A 15,308-nucleotide genomic window follows, 5' to 3' on the forward strand; every position below is an offset into this window, starting at 1 on the left:
CTCGTTATATATGAAGGAGGCCAAGAGGCCACAGATTCCATCTTGACTCATGTTGCCAGCACCACCCAGGGTGCATCTTAGCAGGGATTTAGAATGGTACAGTGCTGGAGCAATGTTTACACAAGTGCTAACAGGTCTTGTTATTGCAGCGCTGTTGTTCAGTGTATGGTACCATGGCAAGACTTAATAATAATAATAATAATAATTCCATTTGATATAGCTTCTTATCACATCTTCGAGACATCTCAAAGCGCTTCACAGAATATATTGTCAAGTGAATTGACTGCATTTTGTGGGTGAGACTTGTATTATTTTAAAAACTAAAATGTGAAAATATTAATAAGAATCCTTGCATTTTGAGATGGGAGGAGTGTCAAAACACTTCACCTGGTTTACTGTTTTACAAATCAGTCTTGCAGAATTTACTGAGAAGTGAAGAGACTGTAAATGCAAAGCATGCCACAGCTTTTGTGTATGACAGCAGCTTCTTGCACAGAAGCCTTTGCAGAGTTTGAAAGAAACTTGTGGCAGCATGCAACAAGATGTTTCAGGAGAAACAAAAGCTGTTAATAGTGAGAATTGAAATCCATGTGATTCTTTGTGCGATCGCATAAGTGACTATGTGTGCAACCCTTCAAGATGTTTTGACATGGTAAGGCATGATCTGAAATGCAAGTTGTCACAATTGGGGTCATCGAGATACGGACAAGTTTCATCCAACTTAAATACTTCAGTTATCAGGTGTTTGAAGCAGATGATATTAATGCTTTAGGACTGTTACTATAATAATCCTTGCATTTGTTATAGTGGCTTGAGACATCTCAAAGCGCTTCACAGGATATATTATAAAGTGGATGAATGTCCATTTTGTGGGTGAAATGCGGCATCCAATTACGCACAGCAGAGTCCCACAAGCAAATGTGAATTGAGTGACCAATTTTTTTTTGAGGGATTATCACCCCCAGAAAGCAATCTGCCAATCGACTATCAACCGGGTTCCAGCTTACTGCTTGGTAAATTGAGGCATGTGGAGTAAGGAAACTTGCCTGAGGCTTTGCCCTGCCTGGGAATCAAACCCAGGCCCTCCTGCTTGTGAGGCGAGCACGCTAACCATTACAGGACTCCAGTTGTTCTGTTCCAATTGTACCAATCAGTTCCGAAATGGCTGGTATTACTGATGACATATCGTGGTGGGATTTTCCGAAGATTTAATAGACACAACTAAAGTCAAAAGATTCTGCAGGATTTTTTCTCTGTATTTGTTTGTCTCTCTCCAGCTTTTGATTCCTCAGGTCTTGGGGAATCAAATCACACCCACATCAAGAGGACTGTTCCATCTCAACCAAACATTTGTTTTTCACACTTAAGACAGATGTTAGCCTTGCTGCAAAACATTTGTCATTTTTTTTCTGCATATCTAATTAGCATGTCTAGAATAGTACGGCCAGGGAAGCCCTTGGAGACATCTGAAACCTTTACAATATGTGTTTTACACAAGTGTTCTTATTTCTTATTATGAATCTTACTGCAGTGGCTTCATTAATGGAGGCAGTGGTTCTGGATGGCAGTGCCTTCAAATAATGCTGGTACAGAGACCAGAATAACCAGTAAGTGTAGAAGTGTCTCCCTCAATAACAATTAGGATTAAATAGTAAATCAGATGAATGTCATTCTTTCATCATTGAAAAGTGGGAAGTAGGATAATTGCCAATCTCCCAAACAAAACTGCTCATCACTTCACTGTTTGTTTGTGTGCAAATTGGCTGCCATGTTTGTCTACAAACAAACAGGCACTTAACTTTACAGAAAACTCTGAGCACTTTGAGGTGTTCTGATGTAATAAGCACTAAATCAATGGCAAGGATTATTTAATTACCCAATCTCTGGTGTTGCAGAATCTGCTGCTGAAAGTGTCACAAGGAAAACAATCTGTTTTACTTATTCAGTTAGAGCTGCACTTTACTAATTGCCTTAATTGGTTTGAGACAGCGTGTGATATTCAAATACTTCTTGTTTAAGCATAATACGGAGCATTGCAGGGTAGTGGTAATTCACATTAGAGGTGGATGACCGCCACTAGTGATACGCTGAATGGAGTAACATTACTCGGGTCATAGCAGACGATCCAAGTATTTAACCTTAATTGTTATTGCCGAGGTATGCAAGAATCAAAGTCACATCAATGGGTGTCAAACTCTGTGCAGTTAGTATTCTGATACTACCATAGCCCTGGGTGAAGAAAGAGGATTCATTTTCCAGGCAAGTGCAAACTGTGTGATGTGTTTCTTGTGTTGAAGCAAAGATCTTTAGGTAGCCATAGCAACTTTCAGGCCATGCAGTGAATCCATGGTATTGATTGAACGACGAAAAAGGTTTGTTTATACGCAGATAGACATCATGGTTTCCACCCTGTACATTCCACAGATTGCTGACTGATATTCAATTACAGACTTTACATGGAATGTAGGAACAGAGAAAACTCTCTGCCTGGAGAGGGTTTCTACATTCTTTTCCTTTAGTTTTTTGCTCTCTTGTTCAGGTCTCCTCCTGCTAGCCCCCACTTCCTCAGGAGTGAGGGCACCACCTTGTGTCCATGATTCTCTAAACCTGATACTACAGTTGCAATGACGTTTGTGTGTCCTCCAACCCCTTGGTTACTGTTTGATATCTGCTCTTGCTGGCATGTTGAAATGGAATATTTGCTATGAATAAAAATAATAATCCTTGCATTTCATTTAGCGCCTTATCACGTCATTGAGACACAGTTTTGTGTGACACATTGGGACACCAGAGCCTACGATGGCATAAGAAATCTTCTTAACCTGCTTGATGTGGAGCATTACTAATGTTAACTGCAGTGCCTTTGATTCAATTACTACATATTGACAATCCAAAGTATCTGGTGCCAGAGCAGCCAAGCTCAAGATGATTATACACCCATCAGAACCCTGAAATTATCACATTTTTACCACTCCACAGTTTTCTCTCTCTTCATGGTGGCACTGACTCGTGCTCGGGTACCAGTTTCCTGGTGACTGTTAGTTATCTTGTATCTCTTTCAAACAGTCAATTTTCAACATTGAATAATAATACTTTTTGCATTTGATAGGGTTCCTAATCATGTTATAATAATGTAATAATAATAATCCTTGCATTTGATATATATGTTGAAACATCTCAATGTGCTTCACAGAAAATACTGTAAAGTGGATTGACTGTGTATTTTGTGGGAGAAATATATAGAAAGATATCTTTAAAAAAGTAATAATTAATAATAAATGGAAATGTATGTAAGATTAGAGGCACAGTATACAACAACAATAACAAAATTACATTTGTATAGCGCCTTTCACATCGGGAGGACGTCCCAAGGCTCTTGACAGACAGAGTTACAGGGGTTCGGGGTGGGGGTGGATAATAATAATAATAATAATCCTTGCATTTGATATAGCGCTTTTCACGTCGGGAGGACGTCCCAAAGCGCTTCACAGAACACACTGTAAAGTGAATTGACTGTACATTTGTGGGCGAACGCGGCAGCCAATTGCGCACAGCAATGTCCCAAAAACAGTCGTAGATTGAGAATGACCAATTTTATTATTGTTTTTGGTTTTTGGAGGGATTATTATTAGGCGTGTGGAGTAAGGAAACTTGCCCAAGGTTTGCCCTGCTGGAATTGAACTCAGGTCTCTCACTTGCAAAGCGAGTGCTCTAACCACTGAGCTACAGGACTCCACTGAGCTACAGGATGGAGGGCAGGGGGAGAAGCAGGGAGATCGAAAGCACGGACGAAGAGGAGGGTCTTGAGGTGGGTCTTGAAGGTGGCGAGGGAGGGGGCGAGATGCAGGGACTGCGGGATGGAGTTCCAGAGGGTGGGTGTATAGTTTCGGAAGGCCCACCCACCGATAGTGGGGTGAGCAAGGAGGGGACGTGAAGCAGGTTGGAGCCAGCTGAGCAGAGGGAGCGAACAGGGTGGTAGGTGGTTAGGAGGTTGGAGAGGTAGGGGGGAAGCAAGACCGTGGAGAGCTTTGTAGGTGAGGACCAGGATCTTGAACTGGATCCTCTGTGTGATGGGAAGCCAGTGGAGTTGGGCAAGGATGGGGGTGATAGGGTCGCAGAGCGGGAGAGGACGCCGGCTGCAGAGTTCTGGATGATCTGCAGCATGTGGGGGGAGGAGTTGAGGAGGCCAACAAGCAGTGAGTTTGCATAGTCGAACCTCGATGTAATGAAGGCGCGTATGAGGGTTTCGACGGCCTGCAGTGTGAGACAATGTTGGAGCCGGGGCGACGTTGCAGAGGTGGAGGAAGGCAGAGCGAGTCATGGCGCATGTGGGGTAGAAAGGACAGTTGAGGGTCAAACAAGTCCCCCCAAGTTTCCGGACTGGCTTAGCAAAGTGGAGTGTACAACCATGGATGTTGATGCTGTCAGCGCCTGAGGTGAGGAAGCGCTGACGGGAGCCAATCAGGAGAGCCTCGGTCTTGTTGACATTCAACTAAAAAAAGTTAGCTCTCATCCAAGACTTGATGTCTGACAGACATTCTATCAGCACAACAGTGGTCCTGGAGGCAAGAGTGGAGGCAGAGAGATAGAGTTGGGTATCATTTGCATACATGTGGAAGTTGACGCCATGTCTGCAGATGATGTCACCAAGAGGGAGCATATAGATGTTGAAGAGGAGGGGACCAAGGACAGAGCCCTGAGGAATGCCGCACGAGATGGTCCGAGGGCTAGAGTTGAAGCCGTTTGAGGAGATGAAGTGCAGGCGGTGTGAGAGGTACAATCTGAACCAATCAAGGATAGCACCGTTGAGGTGAGAGGAGAGGCAGTGGATGAGGATAGAGTGGTCGACGGTGTCGAAAGCAGCAGATAGGTCAAGGAGGATGAGGGGGTAGAGGAAGCCCTGGTCGCAGATGGACAGAATGTCATTTGTCACTTTGACCAGATGCTTAATGGGATTCTATGTTATTCTAACTTGGTTTTTTTAACCAGATTGTGCTTCATAAATTAAATGCGTCCTAAACAAAAATACAACCTTGCATTTTTATGACATCTACAGAACTTCTTAAAGTGCTTCACCATAATTACTGAAGTGACCGTTTTTTGTAGGCAAATGCAGCATCCATTTTGTGCATAGTAAAATCCCACAAATAGCCATGAAATGAGTGAACATTAATGTTAATGTTGAAAATTGTTTATCAAGACATCAGGAAAAACTCTTCATATCCAACAATGTCATAGAATCTTTAACGTCCACCTGAATGGGACCTCAGTGTAACATCTCATTCAAGGATGAACAATACAGCACTCCCTTACTAGACTGGAATATCAGGCGTAGACTCTGAAGTATAATAAATTGAAGTACAGTATTTTGCAAAATAATAACCACTGACTGTCTTTCATAGTTACCTGTTGATTTTAATAATAATCCTTGCAATTGATATAGTGCCATCACATCATTGAGATATCTCAAAGCACTTCACAGAATATACTGCAAAGTGAATTGACTATTTTGTGGTGCAACGTGGCAGCCAAGTACACAGCTAATTAATTTATTTAAAAAATATCTTCTGGACTTTATATACAGACATTTGCTGTGTGGAGGGGAGAGGGTGGCAGATTTTAAGCAGGGGGTTATCTATACCTGCTTTTCCTTGTTCACTGATCTTATTATGGATTAATCAAACATTTTCTAAAAGATCCATCTCTAAATTTATACCTAAACAGAACCGTTACTCCAAAAGATGGAAGCAAATTTGACGTACTGTGAATTATTTTAGGTCTGAAAGGATTAAACTACAAGAGGATGTGAACTGCACACATTAATCCCCACTTTCTGATCCCTGTTCTGCAGCAGCAGGCTCTATACAGGTACTGGATTGCAAGTTACCTCTCCCCAAGCAGAACCTCAAACTTCAGGAAGTGAATTGAGAACCAATCCAAGTATGCTTGTGCTGCATCCAATCATCTGCTTTGGTCTGCTTCAAAGCCCGTGCTGTAGTCTTGGAGACCATTTGGATTTACACATATATAGCCTTTTATAGTCAGTCATTTCTCCCGTTGGGTATTGGTTGGGTTAATTGGAATGCAGGCTGGATTAATACAGCCAGTCTCTGCAGTGCAGAGCAGCGCTCTGCTGTGAGTGCCTGCAAAAGTTCTCAATGATTGGAGGAAAGTTTTGAATAAAAGTTTTGTAACAGTTACTGGTGAGGATCCATAAAACACAACTCTTGTGTCAGAGCAGACAAAATGGATCACTTTAGCGGAGACGTAGCATTCCAAGGAGACTCTGACCTGAGGAAGTTACAAATGAAGTTACAGGCCTGCATCTGCAGCCATTGCTGTATTAATGTAAGTAACTGTTATGGCTGAATACACATTGCCAGGCAGAATGAATTCTTCACTACCTGGTGCTTTACCACAAGAACACAAACTCAGGTAAAGGTTTTGTGCATATTAAAAGAAAGCTTAAAAAATACAAAACATCTTGCATTTAAGGTAGGCGTGATCAAGCCACAACGGAGTTTAAGGCACATGTTGTTTGTTTTGGCGAGCTGGGAGTGGGTTGTATTGAACCTCCTGCTGTGCTTAAACTCCAGTGCCAGCTGCTGAGAATTTACAGACTCGGAGCTTCTGATTTTCAGTATTCTCTCCCCAGAGCCACACTCTGCATCACGCCTGGTTGTAGGTGGGGGTTGGTATTGAGGGGGGCACGCACACTGCACTTGTGAAGAGAGATGCACATTATGCGGTGGGGAGGAGACAAATGAATGCTTTGCACTGGGGTTGGGGGCGGGAGACGTAAACTCTGCACTGACTGAAGAGAGGCACTGTGTATTGGGGGGGCATTGTGTATTGGGAGGAGAGGACGCTGCGCGGTGGGAGTTTAGGGAGAACGCTGCGCAGTGGGAGGGTGAGGGGGACGCTGCGCAGTGGGAGGGTGGGGGGGACGCTTCGCAGTGGGAGGGTTGGGGGGATGCTGCGCAGTGGGCGGGGTGGGGCGCTGGGCGGGGTGGGGCGCTGGGGGCAGTGGGGCGCTGGGGGGGAGTTGTATGCTCTGCACAATGGAACAATTTAAAAATTGACTTAGGATAAAGCAAGATTTGATAAGTTTGACTATCTTAAGGTCCAGCGGAATTCTTAAGTTCTCTTTACATATTAAAGTTAATAAAAGTTTATATCTACAAACCACTGACTGGTTTGCAGCACTGTCTGAAGAAATAATTTTCCAATCCATCAAACCCTGGTCACTGACTGTTCATGAGAATGATGGTGTCACAAAGTGTCCACAAAGTTCTGTTACCAAGATATTTTTTTCCTACCACGCACTAACTTACAACTGAAACGTGGAAGTATGATGATAATTGTATTTAGAAGCATTTAATTGTATTCAGTACAAGTGTTTAACTGTTTTTAGTCATTCAGAGGATCAGTGTGAGTGAGCAGCAACATTTTCATGTTGCCATGTTTGGTTTCACATCTTCCAAATATGGATGGCGTGACGAGGTGAAATGCATCTCTTGGTAGCATGTTTCAGCTCCTCCGTAGTCTTGTATCGTTGTTTTGTAAGAGAAAGCACCCTATCGTTTGTGTTTATGGTGTTCACTTTCTCCTGATAGTAGTTTTCCAAGTTAATTTCTCAGCTCACTGACTCCACTGCGGAAGTTTCCTCAATAGCTATCTGGAACCCTAGCAGATTTTCTCTTACTTAACCTGAGTGCTGAGGGTAACTCAGCCCAGGCTGAGATGCAGTAATGCCCAGACAAGGGAACAGACCTAGGACCTAGTTTGTGTGGCTGAGCTATTGATGCTTCTCTTTACTTAAATTTTATTGGCAAGATTAAAACCAGGAAATGAGCAATACTGATTGACAGAGAATTATATGAAAGCCAGGCAGGGAATGAGCAGTGAGTGAGCAGTGTAGTCCTGTTTCTCTAATGGGCATAATAGCTGCAGTAGATATTAAAGGCCTTTGCTTTGCCATCGGTATTGGATGTTGAAACTATGTAGTGTTTTAATTCTTATATTATTGGTGAATTTTCAGTTGTCAAGGTGAGCACTGTGTTGAGAATATCCCATCTTGAATATCTTGTGCCCCAAAAGAGTATGTGGAAGGGGCAGGTAAATGGGAATGAAAGGATGGCCTTAAAAGAGACACGATGGATTGAATGGCCTTCTTCGATGCTGTAAATTTCTATGGTTTTATCTAGCCACTCCCAGATCAGGCAGAGTATGAATTTAGTAGATGTATGGTAAAGCTACCTTTATACTGTAATACAGTGACTGTATACCTCAACCACATCAAGTCTCTCCCGGCTATCTGTGTATGCTCAGGCCAAATGTCCTCCTTCTGTGCTGTAATATTCATTGATTTTTCTATTTTGCTCAGCCAGGTGTCTGACAAATGCGGAAATCCATCACCATGCTTCCAAACCAAGCTGAGATTTCCATGCATCCCATCTACACATGGGAATTCCAGAGATAGATTGTTGGAATGGAATGCTCACTCTCTCCCTGGAGGACACATCTTGCTTACCTAAGTCTAGAAAGTATTGAATTCCAGAAAGTATTGGTTGGCAAGAGTCAAGTCTTGGGTCCCAAGTCTTGGAGACTTGGGGACCCAAGAGTGTACATTGGGATCAGCTAAAACCGCATGAGTTGGTTATAAGCTGAGTGGGATGACTCCCTTCCCCCAGTGATATCAGCAGTGTCCTGGAATACTCAGACATGAATATGCTAATTGGCAAAAGGCACCAGAAACTTGCCTCCCAATTAGAGAGAGTGAGAAAAGGCGAAATGTATATTTCTGTGTCTGAACTTAATATTTTGTTTTCAGATATACTTTGGAGACCTCTTTTCTGAGTGAGCAGTGATATCAGGATGGCAGAGAATGCAGTCTCACGTTCTTCAAAGTCACACGATCAACATAGCAAAATGGATAAGACAAAAAATGTGTTTCCAAAAAAAGAGCTGACCTTGCCAAAGGCTTCCAGTGAACCAGAGACAAACATGTACTCTGAACTTTCCAAGAAGTACCCTGGGATATTTCAGCAACCATCAAGTACAGCCACCTTCCAGGATACACTACAGTCCCTGAAAGACAGCAGGACGGGGTCCAAGATTTCTCGGGCACAGAGCAAAGCTAGGACTAAAAGCATTTCAGGAAATGTCTGGACGGATGACCAGCTTGAGAAAGAGATGAGTTCTGATTTACAGATACACACCTACTTAACTGACAGGATCCTGAAGCCAAGGGAGAGCTCGATCAATGGTGACATTGATATACTAGGTAAAAGTTGCCAAAGTAAGGAAGACTGCCATCCCAAGGTTCGGGAAGTGATCTCCAGAAGCCCTGGTTTGTATAATGGAGACATTTCTAATAAAAAGAACAGAGCTAAGCGCTGGAGTCCCCCAAAGGGCTTTTGGAAGGTTCTTAAGAGTGAGAAATTAGATTTGGAGGAGGGAACAAATGCTTTTGATGATGTTTCAGAAGAGGTTGCTCAGATGGATGCCTGGAGGATGAATTGTGCTGAGAGTCCCAGGGGAGGCAATAGCAGAGCTCCAGGCGAGAAGTGTGCAGGAAACCATCATAACCCATCAAAGGAATTACTGAGAACAAAGAGTTTGGATAGTTCTATCCTGAGTTGTGGAGAAGTGACTTCAGAGAAATGCAATCTAAACAAGGGCATCCATCTTGGGGGTCTATGGAGGACTGATAGTTGGGAGAGTGTCAGTAGTAACACCAGCTTGATATCTCTGACAGACAGAGTAGAACTGAACCGTGCCCGTCTCCAGCGAGCACTGACAACTTGTGTACCGTCCAGCTGCAGTGATCATCCTCCTGATGAAAGCGAAGCACAGGAGAATATGAGTGACTTCAACCAGGAACCTGTTATGGATCAAAACTTCCTGCAACCTAAGTGTATCTCACAAGGTAATTTTTTTCAAACATTGTACATTTTCTTTGTCTTCAATTTTCTTATCATTTTTATACGACTTTATAACCAACCGGCACTCCCAGGCTAGCGACAACATGGGTTAGAGACAGAGTAAAGCTCCCTCCACACTCCCAGGTTAGAGACAGAATAAAGCTCCCTCTACACTGTCCATCCACACTCGCAGATCAGCGGCAAAACTCATTAGAGACCTAATAAAGCTCCCACTGCACTGTCCCAGGTCAGCAACAGCACAGATTACAGACATAGTAAAGTTCCCCCTACACTATCCGTTCACACTCCCAGGTCAGTAACAGAACTGGTTGGAGACAGAATAAAGCTCCCTCTAAGTACACTGTCCAACCACACTCGCAGATCAGCGACAGCAAGGGTTAGAGACAAAGTAATGCTCACTCTACATTGTCTGTCAACACTCTAAGGTTGGTGAAAGTACAGCTTAAGTACAGAGTAAAGCTTCCTGTATATTGTCCATCCAGCATTCACAGATCAAATAAAATTTCCTTGAGTATACATAATTCCTGTTCAGCACAGGAGGAGGATGCAGCTTATTAGCCATGCATAGCAGTCACTTTCTTTGTTCTGCAGAGAAATGCTAGTCCAGGCTTAGAGAAATCCAACAAACAGCTCTGCACTGCAATTAATTAGCTTGTAGGTCAATCGGGTAAGCAACTAACAAGTACTTTGTAGTACCTGGGAGCATTTTTGAAGGAGGAATCCCAAGCACAACAACAACAAATTACATTTTTATAGCACCTTTCACCTGGGAGGACGCCACCAGGTGCTGGACAGTTGAGGATTTGGACCCGAGCTGGTTGGGATCAAGAAGGGTGGAGGACAGGGAGGTGACCGAATGGAGTGGTTGAAAAGGAAAGTTTTTGTTGTTGTCTTGAGACTAGCCTCAAAGGAGGCCAGGAAAGGGGTGAGGCGAAGGAACCTTGGGATGGAGTTCCGGAGGTTAGGGGCAGAAAGGCTGAAGGTCCGACTGACGATGTTGGGGCGGACAAGGCAGCAGACTTGGAGCAGGCTAGAGCCTATTGAGCAGAAGGAGTGGACGGGTCTGCATAGAGTTAGAAGATCACAGAGGTAGGAGGAGCAAGGCCGAGGACGGCTTTGAAAGCAAGACAAGGATTTTGAACTCTATCCTCTAGGGGATGTGGAGTCGGGTGAGGATGGGGGTGATCAGCTCATGGAGCTTGGTGCGGGAGAGGACACAGCTGCAGAGTTCTGAATAATCTGCACCTTGTAGAGGGAAAAGCATAGACAGTTGGGGCCAATTGTTTTGAGGGAGCTGATTATGATAACGATATTTTTTTCTTTTAATCCAGGCTGCGGAGTGACACAAAGTGACAGTGATTGGGATTCTGGGATTTCGCTGCAGGAATCTGATCGTGGAATGAGGTAAAATTCAGACTCCTGACCTATTATTGGGCTCTACAGGATGGTTCAGGATGTGAGCCCAACTCCAGTTTGGGTTTAAGGCTGTTAAATTAAGCTCCGAATGGGTTGAATTCACAAATGGTATAACACATAAATTGAGAGGATGAGTTGATCATAACTGTGAAAAATTGAACTACGTGGAACTCGACCTTAAACAGCAGGTAGCTGCTCTTCGTTGGAACTCAACTGTGTTGTTAAACTCTCTAGCATTATTTAAAGGGATCACTGATCTGGACAGAGTAAAAGAATCCCATTAAATTATTTTTTTGGCAGAGAAAAGGGAGAGAGGCTCACAGCGAAGGCTCGGGGATTAATCAATGTGATTTTAACAATGTTAATGTTCTCCTTGATGGCTCAGCCAGTTTATTCACTGGACAACTGAGCCATATAGACCAGAAACAGTCCCAAGTCCGCCCCTGCTCTGTTCTAGCCAATCTTAAATTATTAATAAATTGTCAATCAACTGTGTGCAATTGGCTGCCAGGTTTTGCCCACAAAATACACAGTAAATCCACTTTACAATTAGAACTGCAATTGGCTTCACTGGCCCCGGATTACTGAGGGGAAAATGGGACAGTGTTTCCATTCCAGAGGCCTGAAATTCTGACTATTCTTTGCCTGTAAGACCATTTTATCTTAGATTTTGAGAATGTATTGAATTGTGGACAATTCTTAAATTCAGAAAAGTAGCTTTGAAATTTATACTACATTTAAGAATTTTCACAATTCTACACAGTCTTACTTTCTAAAATAAAATGGTCTTAGAGGCTAAATCCTGAGTGAGATTTTGGAGTTCATCTGATCACAATCCAGAGACATTTCCCCCCACCCCACACACGCGGGCACACTCACAGTCACACACGCCCTTTGTTGGAAAGCATTGGATGAGGATGAAATCCATTCCCTCCCTGGCACCTCCCTACCTCTCCGCCTTCCTCACTCCCCAATCCACCACCCGCTCGACTGGCACTGGCCTCCTGCTCGTTCCTCGCACCCTCTGCCCCACCATCGGAGGTCACGCTTTCGGCCACTACACCCCGAAACTCTGGAACACTCTCCCTCAATCCCTCCGCCTTGCCCCCCCTCTCCCCCCTTTCAAGTCCCATCTGAAAAATTTCCTCTTCCACCGTGCTTATGGCCTCCTCCCCCCAGCTCAGAGTCAGGCTCCGCCTAAGTGCTCAGAGATGCTACCCTGCGTGGATGGCACTATATAAGTGCAAGTTGTTGATGAAAACAGGTTTGGCTGTGATGCTGTCGGTTAAATAGTTGGCAACATTCACTGTTAAGATTTGCAAACAAAAAAACAGGCTGAGCCATTAGGAAGCATACTAACATTTTATGTTCACCCATAAAATAGATTGTCACTCCACTTTAAAGTATACCCTATGAAGTGCTTTGAGACGTCTTCCCAATGTGAAAAATGCTATACTAAATGTAAGGATTATTATTTTAGTTAAAGTGGCCGCTTGGATGATGTATCGAAGTAGGTCTTTGGTCCTGTATCCAAGTAGAGTGAGGGAAGCATCAAAGCTGAGAGGGTAGAAAGAAAAGGGCAGAAAATTGTCAAGAACAGAATAGGTTAAAGAAAATTGTACATTCATAAAAAAATAAGAGGCCTATCCTGGAGAGAATATCTGCTGAGTGTCAGTGAGCCAGGTTTACTATTGTACTTAAAAAGGGAATCTTCACACACTAAGGCTTTGTTTTGCTAATTAATCTAAGCAATCAGTCGTACGGAGGTAGAACTGACTGAATTAGTGAGTGGCGGGGGGTGGGGGTTTAAAGGTTAGCCAATGGAAATCTGGCTGTGTGACGAATATCTGCTGCAGCCTGTGCCTCAGATTAGTGAAGTCGTCCACTGGTTGCTGTGAAAATGGCATCTTTTGTTTATTTGCTGTTTTCTCAGAGTAAATAATCGTTCTTGCCACCAAATTGCTTAAGGTTAACAAAAAACAGGCCTAATGAATCTTTTGTTCATTGGTGTCACAGTGCTGGTTTGTAGAAGCAGCAGTACTGTATAGTTTGTAGTGTGTATGTGTATGCCAGCTTATGACTTCATTAATTCTCTAATTGCTGTCTGTTCCTAATCTACCTACAGAGCAGACGACCAGTCATTGAGTCCTAGGCATGAACAAGCCAAGCGATTGCTGGAGAGAGCTCGAATGAAGGCCCGAGCCAGCCCACTCAAAGCCGACCACAGCATTCTGCCCTTAGTGAGAGGCTCTCTGTAAGTGCTATTCTCTCCTCACTTTAGTTAAGCGAAAAACACAATTGAAAATTGCTGTGAGATTCATGTGATCTGTTACTATACCTGCATGCAAACTTCAATCTAAATGATTTCTGCTGTAGTTATTTAGTATCTCATAGTTTATTCACAGTGTGCACCTGGTAAAAGCCAGCGTTAGCTTGTGTTCAGTGATGTAAGGTGGCCTGGGTATACTCACCCACTAGGTAGGAGAAGTGCTCCATTTGACCAAGCCAAAAGTTACTGTCAGAGTTACAGCAGGTATTGCAGCTCTTGTCAGATGGAATTTGCCTCCTGGTCAAGCATGCAGCTCTATTGTGATTATTGAGTTCTATCCACAAATAGATATTTTTGTTGTGACTTGTTTCTAATGGGATTTTCCTTTATAACCAAGTAATGAAAAGATGTCTGTTTCTAGTGAATAGCCTGTTACAAGTGTCTGCTTCCCTACATGTTGCTGTTGCCATAGTTCAAGTTGGCGGAGAGATGGGTAAATGCTAGAAATCAAGACTAAAATAAGAAGTCTGGCACTGAAAGGTAGTGATCTCCTTCACAGCTCAGTCTCAGATTGAATAGGGAGGAGGTAGTTTGCTACGTATTGTAGTGATGGTTGAATGGGAGCCGCTTTGAAGTACACCATGGCTACCATAGCAACAAGATAATACAATGTCATAAGCTCTTCAAAATTCTGATATAAGATTTTTAAAATGCAACAAAGAAAAGCAGACAAGGTAAAATGATGAGTGCCCAGTTGGCCAAGCTGAACCAAGCTGATCGCTGAGTTACAATATCTCATGGTTGCAGCTAATATTTGTATCTACTGTCGTGGTTCCCCACAAAAAAAGATCTTAGGACAGAGGGAGATGCAAACTCAGATTTATTTAGTTTGGCCTCTATCGGTATTGAAAATGCTACATTATCAGTTTGAGGGTGTGGCATTGTCTACTTGCTCAGTTAGATCCAGGCATAGACTTTCAAGGGCCTGAGTTGCAGTTATCGGGCAACAACAACCACAACAACTTGCATACATATATCACCCCTCATGCAGGTTAGCATCCTAGAGCAGGAATCAGGCAAGCACATATTCTGGAACAACCTACTGCCACAGCCCTACACCCATCTCCACGGCCCCAAATCATGAGCTCATTGACATGTAAAATGTTGTACAAATATGAGCTCTTTTTAATGTTCTGGCTCTCTCTCCTCCCTCCCCAGAGATGCTGGTGGAACTCACATTTATTTACCAAAGAAGACTGCATTTTCCAGAGATGGACTTGTCTTGAACCTCCACAACAGTGGCAATCTGAGTGACTCCTCCAGCTGTGAATCCAATTATGGGCAACGCAAGAAGAGAGGTCCTTCTCCAACCCGGGTCAGGTTTGAAGACGAGTCTGTCCAAGATGCCGAGGTACGGTACCAGTTGCGTAAGAGGTGCAGCTTTGAGTCCTCCATCCGGCAAAACTCAAGAATGTGGAAAGTGGATGCTCCAGGCCTTGGGCCGGATTGGCTTCCCAGAATGGAATACATCTTGAAAAGTGACTCGGGAGAAATGGGAAAACTCTGCTGTAAAAATACACAAGTATGGGGGAATGAGAGATGCAAGGATGGAGAGAATCCTGTTAGAAATGAGAAACGGACCGGTGACCGGCCTCAAGGTCCCATATCAGATAATC

At 43.5% G+C, this 15,308-nt stretch overlaps 1 protein-coding gene across 1 annotated transcript in view; it reads left to right on the forward strand.

Moving 5' to 3' along the window:
• LOC121849168 overlaps positions 1–15,308 on the forward strand; it is a 32,313-nt gene that overhangs the window by 16,822 nt on the left and 183 nt on the right. The window contains exons 2-5 of the mRNA XM_042334957.1: positions 8,834–9,931; positions 11,279–11,351; positions 13,489–13,617; positions 14,851–15,290. Coding sequence (XP_042190891.1) covers positions 8,878–9,931; positions 11,279–11,351; positions 13,489–13,617; positions 14,851–15,290 — 1,696 coding nt within the window. The 5' untranslated portion in view covers positions 8,834–8,877. The remainder of the gene's footprint in view (positions 1–8,833; positions 9,932–11,278; positions 11,352–13,488; positions 13,618–14,850; positions 15,291–15,308) is intronic.

Source organism: Callorhinchus milii, unplaced genomic scaffold (genome assembly GCF_018977255.1).
Source record: "Callorhinchus milii isolate IMCB2004 unplaced genomic scaffold, IMCB_Cmil_1.0 Scaffold5, whole genome shotgun sequence".
Classification (NCBI taxonomy): domain Eukaryota; kingdom Metazoa; phylum Chordata; class Chondrichthyes; order Chimaeriformes; family Callorhinchidae; genus Callorhinchus; species Callorhinchus milii.